The sequence below is a fragment of the Hyaena hyaena genome, unplaced genomic scaffold (genome assembly GCF_003009895.1).
Source record: "Hyaena hyaena isolate Hyena2069 unplaced genomic scaffold, ASM300989v1 scaffold_660, whole genome shotgun sequence".
In the NCBI taxonomy this organism is placed as follows: Eukaryota; Metazoa; Chordata; class Mammalia; order Carnivora; family Hyaenidae; genus Hyaena; species Hyaena hyaena.
Genome location: NW_024081292.1, coordinates 472,719 through 484,996, shown reverse-complemented (window position 1 = coordinate 484,996; position 12,278 = coordinate 472,719). Strand labels below are relative to the sequence as shown.

At 37.6% G+C, this 12,278-nt stretch overlaps 1 protein-coding gene across 1 annotated transcript in view; it reads right to left on the bottom strand.

Annotated features, from left to right (window-relative positions):
- Positions 1-12,278, bottom strand: part of PREX2 (phosphatidylinositol-3,4,5-trisphosphate dependent Rac exchange factor 2) — a 299,267-nt gene that overhangs the window by 38,624 nt on the left and 248,365 nt on the right. The window contains exons 36-37 of the mRNA XM_039216921.1: positions 2,029-2,095; positions 1,594-1,784 (exon numbers count right to left, since the gene is read on the bottom strand). Coding sequence (XP_039072852.1) covers positions 1,594-1,784; positions 2,029-2,095 — 258 coding nt within the window. The remainder of the gene's footprint in view (positions 1-1,593; positions 1,785-2,028; positions 2,096-12,278) is intronic.

The following is a 12,278-nucleotide window of genomic DNA, read 5'->3' as shown; positions in this document are numbered from 1 at the left end:
AGCAGCTAGAGCAGTGCTGGCACATAATTGGTGCTCAGTGCATATTTACTGAGTGAATGAGTAATGAATACATAAATGAATGAATGAATAAATGGGAACAGAATGAGTGAACATGAGTTGATCAGAAGGGAGAGATCACTTTGCTGCTAGTAAACAAATTATGAAATAATATTTTATTCATTTGGTTGCAGATGATATTTTCAATTATGCTTATTAAAGCTTGCAACAGAGAACAAAGTACACAGCCATTAAAATAAAGGAGGAAATTCTGTGTATTCTGTCAACCACAGCATACAATGCTCCTTTCAGAGGCAAAAGGTCTTGCCATACATCATAAGAAAGAGCGCACTGTGTAGGACTTGGAAAGTAGAATTTTGAGCACAGCAAATTGAAATGGAATTTCACAGATGAGAACCTGCTGTCTCAGATCATTTTCCTCCCACTTTCTACCCTTCACCCTGACCCATCAGAACCTAGTTCAAACATCACCTTCTCTGGAAAGGTCTACCCATCTCAGAGATCTGTTTTCTTTCTGAATCCTAGTTTTTAGCGGTAACTTTCCTAGGCCATTTATATTTTCTTGCAGTGTAGATTTGTTACTTTTGTTATTTTTTATTATGCTCTCTTATTATACCTTATTATTATTGTCGTCTGTTCATGCTGTAATTATGCCTCTAACATGAGCATCACCACTTTATGATGTTATGCTGCAGTCCTTTGCATGGGTCAAGTACCACGTAAATCTGACTAAAGAATACCACCATCCTCAAAATCCAACTGGCCCAGTTCTAAGAAGAGGCTATGATGGGTGACAGGACACTACTTGCCTATTCAGATTACAGTGAGGACCAAGTACTGCTTTATTATATTTACTACATGGTTTCACTTCCTTCTGAAGATGTTGAGGTGATAAAGGAGGAGTCCATGGTTACAGAGAAGTACTTGACATGGGGTCCTCCACCTGCATTTTGCAGCTGATGCAGCTGTAAGAATCATCAACCTACCTTGGCTGCCCCAGACCGAGCACAGGTACCTAAGACAAACCACCAGAACTGGACCGATCTAAAATATTCCCTTCCATTTCCAGGAACGCATGTTGTGTGGGATCCTGGACTTAATTTTGCCCAAAGTAGGAAGACAGTAGTAACCCTAAGGCAGCACTTACCTCACAACCACTAGGTATAGAAACCCAGACCACTGAAGAGTGGAATGTCCATCAAGTGCAGTAAAAAAAGTTTTGTGTAGCTAGTGGCCAGCTCCTACCAGGCAAGTTCCTACAGTGACTAATATCAGTGCACAAGTTTGTACCTAAGTATAAATCTCATAATATAAACACAAGGGTGATGAGAATCTGGGCAGCTAAGATACAGTGATATAAATGTGGGACTGCATTCATGTATATGAATAAGCAGTCACTGAAAATATCACTAAAGCCAGAAAATACTATGTGACCTGATTTCCCAAGTCTTCTTCCACATATATCTGAGTCCTCTGCATGTTTCCAGTTACAATTTCATGCAACCAAAATAAAAATAAGAACCTACAAACGAATTTCAGTAGGAGAGCCGCAGCAGGGCAGGGCGGTTCACGTACCTGTGCACACCGCTGTTGCACATGATGATGTGGCAGGCCCCCAGCCTGTTGCACAATTCTGAGGACACAGACAGCAGACCCACCCCGGAGGCGCCGCAAGCTGTATTCGCACAGGCGGCCGTGCGCTTGGATCTGATAAACGAGGTTACCAGTCGATAAAGCTCATCCAATGCATTGAGAGGCCTCATTAGCTGCAGAAAAAGTGATGGACATAAAGTCCAACACGTTTAGTAGGAAGAAATGCTTTTAGATGGCATATGATGCATAGTTGTTCTTTTAATGAGTAGTCTAAAATATTTTCATTGTGGAGGTAAAAGAGTTGGAGACTACAAATATGTATAATTACACGTTGTATAAGAACAACAGCAGAAACATTTACAAACAGGGAGGTATGTAAATGACAAAGCATCAATAAATGTAATCATCTATTTTTACCTTATCCACATAGGCAGCTTTGGATGTGGAGTTTGGTGGTGAATTTGACTTGTCCAAGTAGAATGCCCTGTAAGAATCCAAAGAATAAACAATCATCTATTGTTAGAAAAATTAAAATGCATGGAGGCATGCAAGTTTCGCTGACTTCCTGTTAAAGACAAATGAATAAATAAGTGTTGAACATTAGGATGGGTGGGACTGAAAAAAAAAAAGTCCATAGTCTTCCATTCAGAAAAAATGACTGACGCCACTATCTGCTCCATTACATATTGTATGGCCTCAGAGAGATTACTTAATTTGCGTATGCCTCCATTTCCTCTTCTGTTATGTAGGGATAACATTAGCTTCTACTTCACAAGCTTGCTAAGAAGATTAAATAAGTGAATGCAAATAAAGTGTTTAGAATAGTACATAGCACAAAGTGCTTGTTAATACTTTAAATATTTCAATAATATTAACACAAAAGTTGAAGAAATATACTTTCTTGTAACTACTGGAGAAGATTATCTAGTTTTCACTTTAATTAAAATTAACACTAAAACCTAACTTAAACAGAGTATTGAGTTGAATTCTTTTACCCACTAACTAAGCTATGCTCAAATTGGAAGTTAGACACTCTTTGAGGACACACTTGTTTTTTCTGTCACCTGAATGCAATATGGCAGCAAGTATTTTAATAAATGAAGTTGAATGCTAGTGGCCTGCAATAAGTAAACTCAATTTCCAAAGTTATTGCTGAGTTTGCTCAGCACATGGTTCAATACTAACCTGAAATTGTAAGGGAATGACCCTTGAAGACAGGATACATTTCAGTAATAGTTAATCTACTATATATTTTTGATGAGGTGAAATTATTTGCAAGATTTGAGCACTTAATATTGATATACCAAAATAAGGTCTATAGTATTAGAATGATTGTCCGACAAGATATTGAAATAAAACTGATTAGACTGGTGTTCTGGATAACCTTTCAGAATTTTAAAGTACTGGCAGATTATTATTAAATGCATGAGTTGTAGTGGACAAAACCAGTGAGAGAGAACTTAATGACCAGAGTCCCACTATGCACAAATGTGCCGACAGACAGGACAGACAGACACACACACACACACACACACACACACACACACACATGCGTGTGCACACACACACAGGTATTTCCATTACACTGCAGCTAGTAGTGATGTTTGTTTTCGTCTTTTAAAGATAAAGTAGCATGGGTTAATCAAGTTTTATACTTTAAATTACAAAAACTTTAAGAGTAACTTCCAAAATTAAAATTATGCTCATTCATACTGTGAATTTTTATTTTATCTCTCAAATACAAATTCAAACAATAACAAAAAATTTAAAACAGTTCTGTATCCAAACTTAATTGTTATTCACTAGAATTCATTTTGAACTCCTAGGAGATTTCCACATACCATCTTGGAACAAAGGTAGTGCCTCAAAGCTGGACCCCACAGAGATACCTTGATCAGATGTTCCTGTGCCTTTCCTCAAGTGTGCTTGGTGGTAAAAGCAATATGGTGGAAAAGAGTATACAACTCCACGGAAAAATATTGCCTCAGCCTAAATCCCACAGCTTCCTGTTGCTCCTGAGCACATGATGCTCCCAGGAGTATGCGGACTCCAGTGACCCCAGGCAGTATTTGATCACAATGACTGGGTTATGGGGGCATGAACCACTGCAAAAGGGAACATCCACTGAGTGCCAATCAAATACAGTTCCATTTAACTGGTCGAGTCAATATCTAATAAGAGCACTGGATCAAGAGCAAAATCAAATGCATGAAGATATTTTTAAATTTTCTATATCTTCCCCAGTATCAGAAAGAAATAATAATAATCTAAGAGTATTATTGCTGGTATGAGAAGAGGAAACCAGTTTGACTTGTGTGAGGTACAAAAACACACAGTGGGGATGGAGTTAGGTTAGACTGAATGAGCAACTGAGAGAAGTCAGAGGGACAGACTCTGTAGTGTCTTACAGACCTTGATAAAGACTTTGGGTTTTAACTGGACTCATTACCAGAAGATTGGCTTTTTTATAAACCTTATTATTATGCATAAACATTCATGTTCTCCTGAAAGTTCTGAGTATCCTTTCAGTTCAATTACACAGGTACATATTTAGGCTAATTCTATGAAAACCCATGGATGCACCACCATGTTGCACACCCTTCTCCACTCCCACTCTTTTTCCAAACTTTTCTCCCCAAGGTAAACACTACCCAGAAGCTGGCATTTACCACTTTCATGCTTTACAGGTCACTGACACACCTGGCCCAAGTGGAGGTACCAAAGAATAGCTGTGATCATTCTTCCACATCCTTGTTCACAATGATATTATTAGAATTTCAACTTTTGGTATTTTTATTTTCAATTTGCATGTATTTTTGGCCATCTATATTCTTCTTCTTCTATTGCATGCTGGTATCTCTTTATTTTGTGTAGTCTTACTTTTTTATTTTACACAGAAATTAGTTATTACTTTTTATAGCAAGAGTTATATTTGAGGACATTTAAAAGTTTCTGTTCCTCTTTACTGCTTTCAAATCCACATATTCTTTCTAGGCTTGCTTCATCAAAAATACTCAGTTTGTTTAATGTTTACTTATTTTTGAGAGACACAGAGAGACAGAGAGAGAGACAGGAAGACACAGAATCTGAAACAGGCTCCAGGCTCTAAGCTGTCAGCCCAGAGCCTGACCCGTGGCTCAAACTCAGGAGCTATGAGATCATGACCTAAACTGAAGTCAGGCGCTTAGGTCACCCAGATGCCCCCCAAATACTCAGTTTTAAAAGCGGGATATTCTGTTAATATGTTTGATCAGTGTGCCAGTGGTATATGATGTCATTAAATTCTAGAATCCAAACTACAGTACATTTCCCTCCTCAATACTGTTTTGTTATCTGCTTTCAATCTAGTTTTCATTGCTTTGGGACTAGTCTATATATTTTATTCTGATGGGCTTAGATTTTTCTTTTATCCTTGATGTTCTAAAGCTTTACCACAAAGTGTTTAGGCATTGATTTATTGTTACCTATCCAGATAAGGTTCTCAGAGTGTCCTTTCAACTTGAAGAGTCTTGTCTTCAATTTTAAAATAACGTAAGCTATCATTTCTTCACTTAATCTGATGTGTTCTCTCTCTTTCTCTCTCTCTCTCTCTACACACACACACACACACACACACACACACACACTTTAAAAGTCTTATTTTTCCCATTACTGAATTTTAGGTGATATCCTAAGTAATATCTTCCAAACGAAAAAATTCTGTCATTGTCAAATCTAGAGTTTATCCTTTCTACTGGGAATTTTATTTCAATAACTATCTTCCACTTCCAAGATTTCTGCCTATTCTTACTTCATTCTTACTACTAACGGGTGAACTTCCTATAAGAATATAAACTCTCTAGGTGGATATTATTTTTAATGTTTTTAATGTTTATTATTTATTTTTGAGATAGACAGAGTGTGAGCAGAGAAGGGGCAGAGAGGGAGACACACACACACAGAATCCGAAGCGGGCTCTAGGCTCCTAGCCTGATGCAGGGCTCGAACTCATGAATGCTGATGTCATGACCTGAACTGAAGTCTGAGGCTTAACTGACTGAGCCACTCAGGTGCCCCAAGTGGATATGAATTTTATTTACTTTGGTTCAGGACAAATGGGTGGCTCAGGCAGTTAAAGTCCCACTCTTGATTTTGATGTAATGATCACAATGATCATTGTGTGATCATTGTGATCTCACGATTTGTGGGCTCAAGCCTGGCATTGGGTTCCGTGCTGACAGCATGGAGACTGCTTGGTATTCTCTCTCTCTCTGTTCTCCCCCACTTGTGTGCACACATGCGCTCTCGCTCGCTCTCTCCCTCTCTTCCTCTCCCTCTCTCTCTCTCTCAAAATAAATAAATAAAGTAGGGCACATGGGTGGCTCAGTTTAAGCACCTGACTCTTAATTTCAGCTCAGGTCATGATCTCATGGTTTGTGAGATCAAGTCCCTCACTGGGATCTGTGCTGACAGCTTAGAGCCTGCTTGGGATTTTCTCTCCCTCTCTCTCTGTTCTCCCCCACCCCATTCAAGATAGATAGATAGATAGATAGATAGATAGATAGATAGATAGATAGATAGATGATAAAGAAAGAAAGAAAGAAAAGAAAGAAAGAAAGAAAGAAAGAAAGAAAGAAAGAAAGAAAGAAAGAAAGAAAGAAAAAGAAAGAAGCAAACGAACTTATTTACCTTGTTCATTCCTGCATCTCTGGCCCCCATGAGTTGTGGAACACAGTATGATCTTAATAAGTATTTGTATAAATAGGTAATTGAACTGTTTTATTTCAGGGGTTTCTACCATTTTTTATGGATTTCAATCCTTTGTTTATATTTTAAGCATTCAAAATATGCTTTCCTAGGTTGTTTTAATATTTTAATTTCTTCTAGTCAAATTTATTTTCAAAGGTCAATTTCATTGGTTCTTTCCTCATATTAGGATTTGTGCTTTGGAATTTTGTTTTGCAAGTTCATTGAAGTAAGAAGATTTTATTTAGGTTTATTTCATCTTCTGATACAGCTTCATCCCCTATCCCCCATTATCCTTCTCTTACAACTCATTTTGTACGCAGAACCACCCATGTACAATCAGTTTCATACTGGCAAAGTGAGTATTACACTGTGCTGACATCTGGATTGTTTCCAGTCACATCCTTGAATCAGTAAGTGACCTGGTTCAATTCCCAGTTTACTGGCTGTGTCACTTTCTTCTTGCTGTCATAAGCCTCTCCCGGGATCAAAAACTATAGTCTCGGGTAGTGGACAGATGTCTGATCCTTGCTCAGCAGCGAACAAGTCCTTCTCTATATCCTGCTTTAGATTGTGAGGCTGGCTCTGGATCTCCACCTAGTGTAGAACTACTTTAACCTCTCGTTACTCTGAAGAAGTTGTACTGCTCCCCCCACCCCTTCAGAGGCTGGCAAGCCAATGGCCTCAGCACAGCTTACAACTCATCCCTTGCAGTTTCCTTTGATTTGTGGGCCACTGAGATGATAAATTATGAGCTCAGCTGTGACTTTCACATTCCCTGACTTTGTGTTTTATCTAGCATTACTACCTGGTTGGAATACGGTTCTTCAAAACCAGGACCCACAGAGATACCTTGACCAAATGTCCTCATGCCCTTCCTCAAGTGTGCTTGGTAGAGAAAGCAATGCAGTTAAAAAGAGTACACAAGTTCATGGACAAATTATTTAGCTTCCCAGGGTCTCAAGTATCTACTTTTTACAACGTATATTAAAATTTTCTGACATATATACAGCATAATGTTGAATATTAATCAATATATAAGTACTCAGCACTGTGGCAAGCAAAGGGGACTCATTCAATAGTCAGTAATAACTATTATTCAAGTGCACAAAGTGGGAAGCATCTCCTGGAGCATTTTTAAGGCACAGCAAGGAATAAAAATAAGGCCAGAACTTCCTGCTTTCCCCAAAGACCATCTAAAATATTTTCTAGTACTTATAAAAAGTGAAAATTAAGGTAGGTACTTGGAATCTATTTTATTTTATTTATTTATTTATTTTTTGTTAAAGTTTTATTTATCTCTAGGAGAGAGAGAGAGCGCGTGAACAGGGGAGGGTCAGAGAGAGAGGGAGTCACAGACTCTGAAACAGGCTCCAGGCTCTGAGTTGGCAGTCAGCACAGAGCCCGACGTGGGGCTCGAACCCACGAACCGCGAGATCATGACCCAAGTGAAAGTCGGACGCTTAACCGACTAAGCCACCCAGGCGCCCCACTTGGAATCTATATCATTCCACGATCAGGGCACAAATAGAGGTTCAGGTCCAAACAGAATAGAACCTTTTAAAAAATTTTTAAAATGTTTTATTTATTGTTGACAGAGACAGAGAGAGAGAGAGGATGAGCAGGGGAGGGGCAGAGAGAGAGGGAGACACAGAATCTGAAGCAGGCTCCAGGCTCTGAGCTGTCAGCACAGAGCCCGACCCCACAAACCGTGAAATCATGACCTGAGCTGAAGTCACCCACTTAACCGACTGAGCCGCCCAGGCACCCCAAAAAGAACCTTTCTTCAGGTCAAAGAAGGCTATCATTTAAATGACTCAGTCGAGTACCTTGATTGTAGATACTTCAGCTCTTCTGTATCTTGAATCATTTGGAAAGAAACTACGCTGTAGAGGCAGTCTATAAATCATTAATATAACGTATGGAAACCTCCACTACAGAAAAGCCCCACTACAGCTGGCCACACTGAACTCTCTTCCTACTTTTGGAAACAAATGTTCCTCCCAAAAAAAAAAAAAAAAGTTTGTCACTGGTTCAGCCAGTTAAGAGGAGGAATATGTGGATTCGAATTCATTTGGCAGAAATCTTAAAATTTTCAATGGAGCAAAATCCTTAACAACAACAACAACAACAAAACAAACACATATTTTATGAAAAGAGCCAGTATAAAAATAACTATGGATTTTGAATGTATAAATGCCCACATCAAGTGAAAGTTGATTCAGAAACAATCTCATCTTTTTCAAGTTGCTATACAGGAGAATGAAAATAGAAAAAGCATCTAATGATATAACTACACCCTTGAAAATACTCTTAGAAGATAAATGCCTCCGACAAATATAGAATTAAATGTATTTACTGATCCAGACTTGTACAAATAGTTAATATTTGTTAATCTAACATTAAGAAAGCAAGAAATCATTATAGAATATATCTATGTGCTAATAAAGTCTAGAAGAAATAACCATGAAATATAGCCACTTTGTTACTCATATGAAATTTACATACCCAACAGATATTTTAATTCAACCAATTATTTGTTATAATAAAAATTTTGACTTGAGGCTGCAACTAATTTTAGATACTCCCCATTGGAATAAGGTTTGATCAGCCAGATATTTTACCATCCCTAAGGTTTACAGGTATTCACAGAACTTCAGTATTTTTCAGAATATGACAAATGGCAAAGGAAATAAATTTCTAATGCACTTCCCTTAATTATACAAGTCTTACAATGCCCCTTAATCAAAATTTATGAGTGAGTTAATGGTAAAATTGGATTAATGCCCAAACTGACCATAGTTTATTACGCTTCTGAGTTCAGTAAGAATGAAGTCACGGTCCTTTGTCTCGTATAGCAAATCTTATTAAGACCATTTTGAAAGTGCTGCTACTTTATATAGGCTGGACAGTAAGTTTCCTTTCATGCTGATATACATCAGAGTTCATTGTCAACTTTGTAAATTAATTCTGCTGTATAAAATTGATACATTGTAATATTTTTTCACTTAGTCCCTATAGAATCAAATACCAATGAAAAGGACAATAATGTAATCAGTTACACTCTGTAGTGGTGTAAATGTATTCAAATTAAATATCTACAGTGAAACTAATTTTAGGCATTTATCTCATACAATCTAATAGCAGAGACAGGTACACAGGCATCTATAATGCAAGGTAGAACAGACAGATAAGTTAGAAGGTAAAACAAAGTTACTGAGATATACCCACATGAGGAAGAAGCAAGGATATATAAATAAAAATATGGCATAAGAGTTGCAGTATGACAGATGAATTTGATCCTGTCAGTCAAAACAGGAAAGCAGCATTTCAAAGGAGGAAACACACCATGAAGAGCAGAACAATTACAGAAGTGGATGGAGCCAATCTGGCTGGAGAACAGGTTCATGTAAAGTAGGGAGAGAGAATGTTGTGCAAGTAGGAAATTAAACACCGAATGAAAGAATCATAATTCATTTATTAAACCATGGAGAGAAGCACTACACAGCGCACACTTAACTATTGGTAAAAAAGTAAAAATAAATGGAAAGAAATACATGACATGCGAGATATGAATGTTTAGGGAATCAGAGCTGTAACAGATCCTAGAAATGGAAAGAACTGTTTAGCATTCAAAATAAGACCAAGCACTTGTGATGAGCACTGGGTGTTATATGTAAGTGATGACTAACTAAATTCTGTTCCTGAATCTAATACAACACTATATGTTAACTAAATGGAATTTAAGTAAAAACTTGAAACAAACAATATAAGCCCATGGTAATGAAAACAGGGAATTGATGTTTGCCACAAGAGAAAGAAAATCAATTTGGGACATGCTGAGATTAGTTTATGTAGAGTTAGTTATGCAAGTTAATATACTAATTTAAAAATTAGTAAAGTGCTTTCTCAACTGGGTAAAGAATTAGGACACAGCCCTACAGGGACTGACTGGTGCTTCAATAATGGTCAGGTTTTTACACAAAGATAATGCAACAGCTGTATGTAAAATATTTAAACCTATTAAGCTTGTCATAAGTGATACACAAAGGTTAAATCAATGACGAAAGTGACATTCCTCTCATTTGGTACCATTCCCATCCCCCTACTTTTTCTGAGCATATTGGAGAATATCCAATTTCCAAGAGAAATCGATTAAGGCATAAGAACCAGTGCTGCTTTATAAATAAGGAGGAACAACTATAGTATTCAGCTCAGCTCTCTGTAGTCTTGTTTCTTCTCCAGATCATTGCTTATGAGATCATTCTTTGTTTATAATAATTTATGAAAATTTCTCACTTGGCCAGTCTCATCTATACTTCTCATAATATCATGTCCTCTCCTAAAATATTCTAAACTGTATGTGGTAGCTTTTGGATTTTAGCAGTTACTCTGCATTTTGAAAAGGAACTTTAACAATATTTGCTCAATTATGGGTATTAGTCAGTCATAGGCATGGCTAGATATATCAATATTACAATAGCTCAGCAGTTGACTATAGCCGTGACTGGATATCTGATGAGTATCACTGTTAAGCTGCATTTGCCTACCATAGCACTTAAATTAGGAAAAAAAATTCTCTGGAAAATATTATTGAAAGATACTGATTCTTGTATAAATGAAAAATCACCAGATAGGTTCAACCTGTGCCCACATATGGGTAAAAACTACATGATGAGTAAGTAGAGTGGGAGAATGTTAACTTGTACCTCTATCCTACCCACCTTCCATGTCCACTAGCATTAGCCCCAACTCTTCTGGAATGTGTTTTGCTAAAAGTTACCTGAAGAGAAATCCTGAATAATGAGATAAATTTGGATTTGCTTGGGTAAGTCTGTCTTCTGCCTTGTCAAAATGGAGCATCTAAGGTTATAGTCCTTATAGAACTGCCTACTATCAATTAACAGCTTCATTTCTACTTGTGTGTTGGAAATAAAATTCCTAGAAGGCTAACAAAAATATCTATGTGACCGTACAGGGCAAAATGTTCCCATGTTAAAAAAAAGATTTTCTCTGAGACTTCTCTGATCCCCTGAAAACAGAGTTATAGTTTCAGAGGTAGTGGAGATATGCCCCACTAGTCTTTACTGCTATTGATAACCTCCTATCACTCTTTTCCTTTCCTTTATTTCTTCATTCCATACTGATTTTTGATCCTCCTTACAGGAGTCTTCTAGGGTGATATTTCTTTCTCACACCTGCAACACATATATATCATCACAGGCACTCCTATTAATATACATATGCATATGTATATATTTGCCAAAGCTCTGCTATTACAGAATATAATCTCTGTGGAAATGGACAGAAAAAGCAAATCCTTAAAAAAAAAAAAAGGCCTTTCCAAGAATAAAGTTTAACCATATTTAAAAGAAAACATCTCATTACACCCAGGAAAAACAGTAAAGTCAAGTAATATTTCTATTTTTAAACTTTTTTTTACAAATAGTTTATTGTCAAATTGGTTTCCACATAACACTCAGTGCTCATCCCCACAAGTGTCCTCCTCCACGCCCATCCCTCCTCCCCCCCACATCCATCAGTCCTCAGTTTTTGTCAGCATTCAAGAGTCTCTCATGGTTTGCCTCTCTCCCTTTCCCCCACCATTTCCCCCCTTCTCCTCCCCCTTGTTCCTCAGTTAAGGTCCTCCTAATCCTCCTATACGTGCAAACATATGATATTTGTCCTTCTCTGCCTGGCTTATTTCGTTCAGCATAACACCCTCAAGGTCCATCCATGTTGCTACACATGGCCAGATTTCATTGTTTCTCATTGCCATGTAGTATTCCATGGTATAGATAAACCACATCTTCTTGATCCATTCATCTGTTGATGGACACTTAGGCTCTTTCCATGTTTTAGCTATTGTTGAGAGTGCTGCTATGAACATTGGGGTACACATGCTCCTATGCATCAGCATTTCTGTATCCCTCGGGTAAATT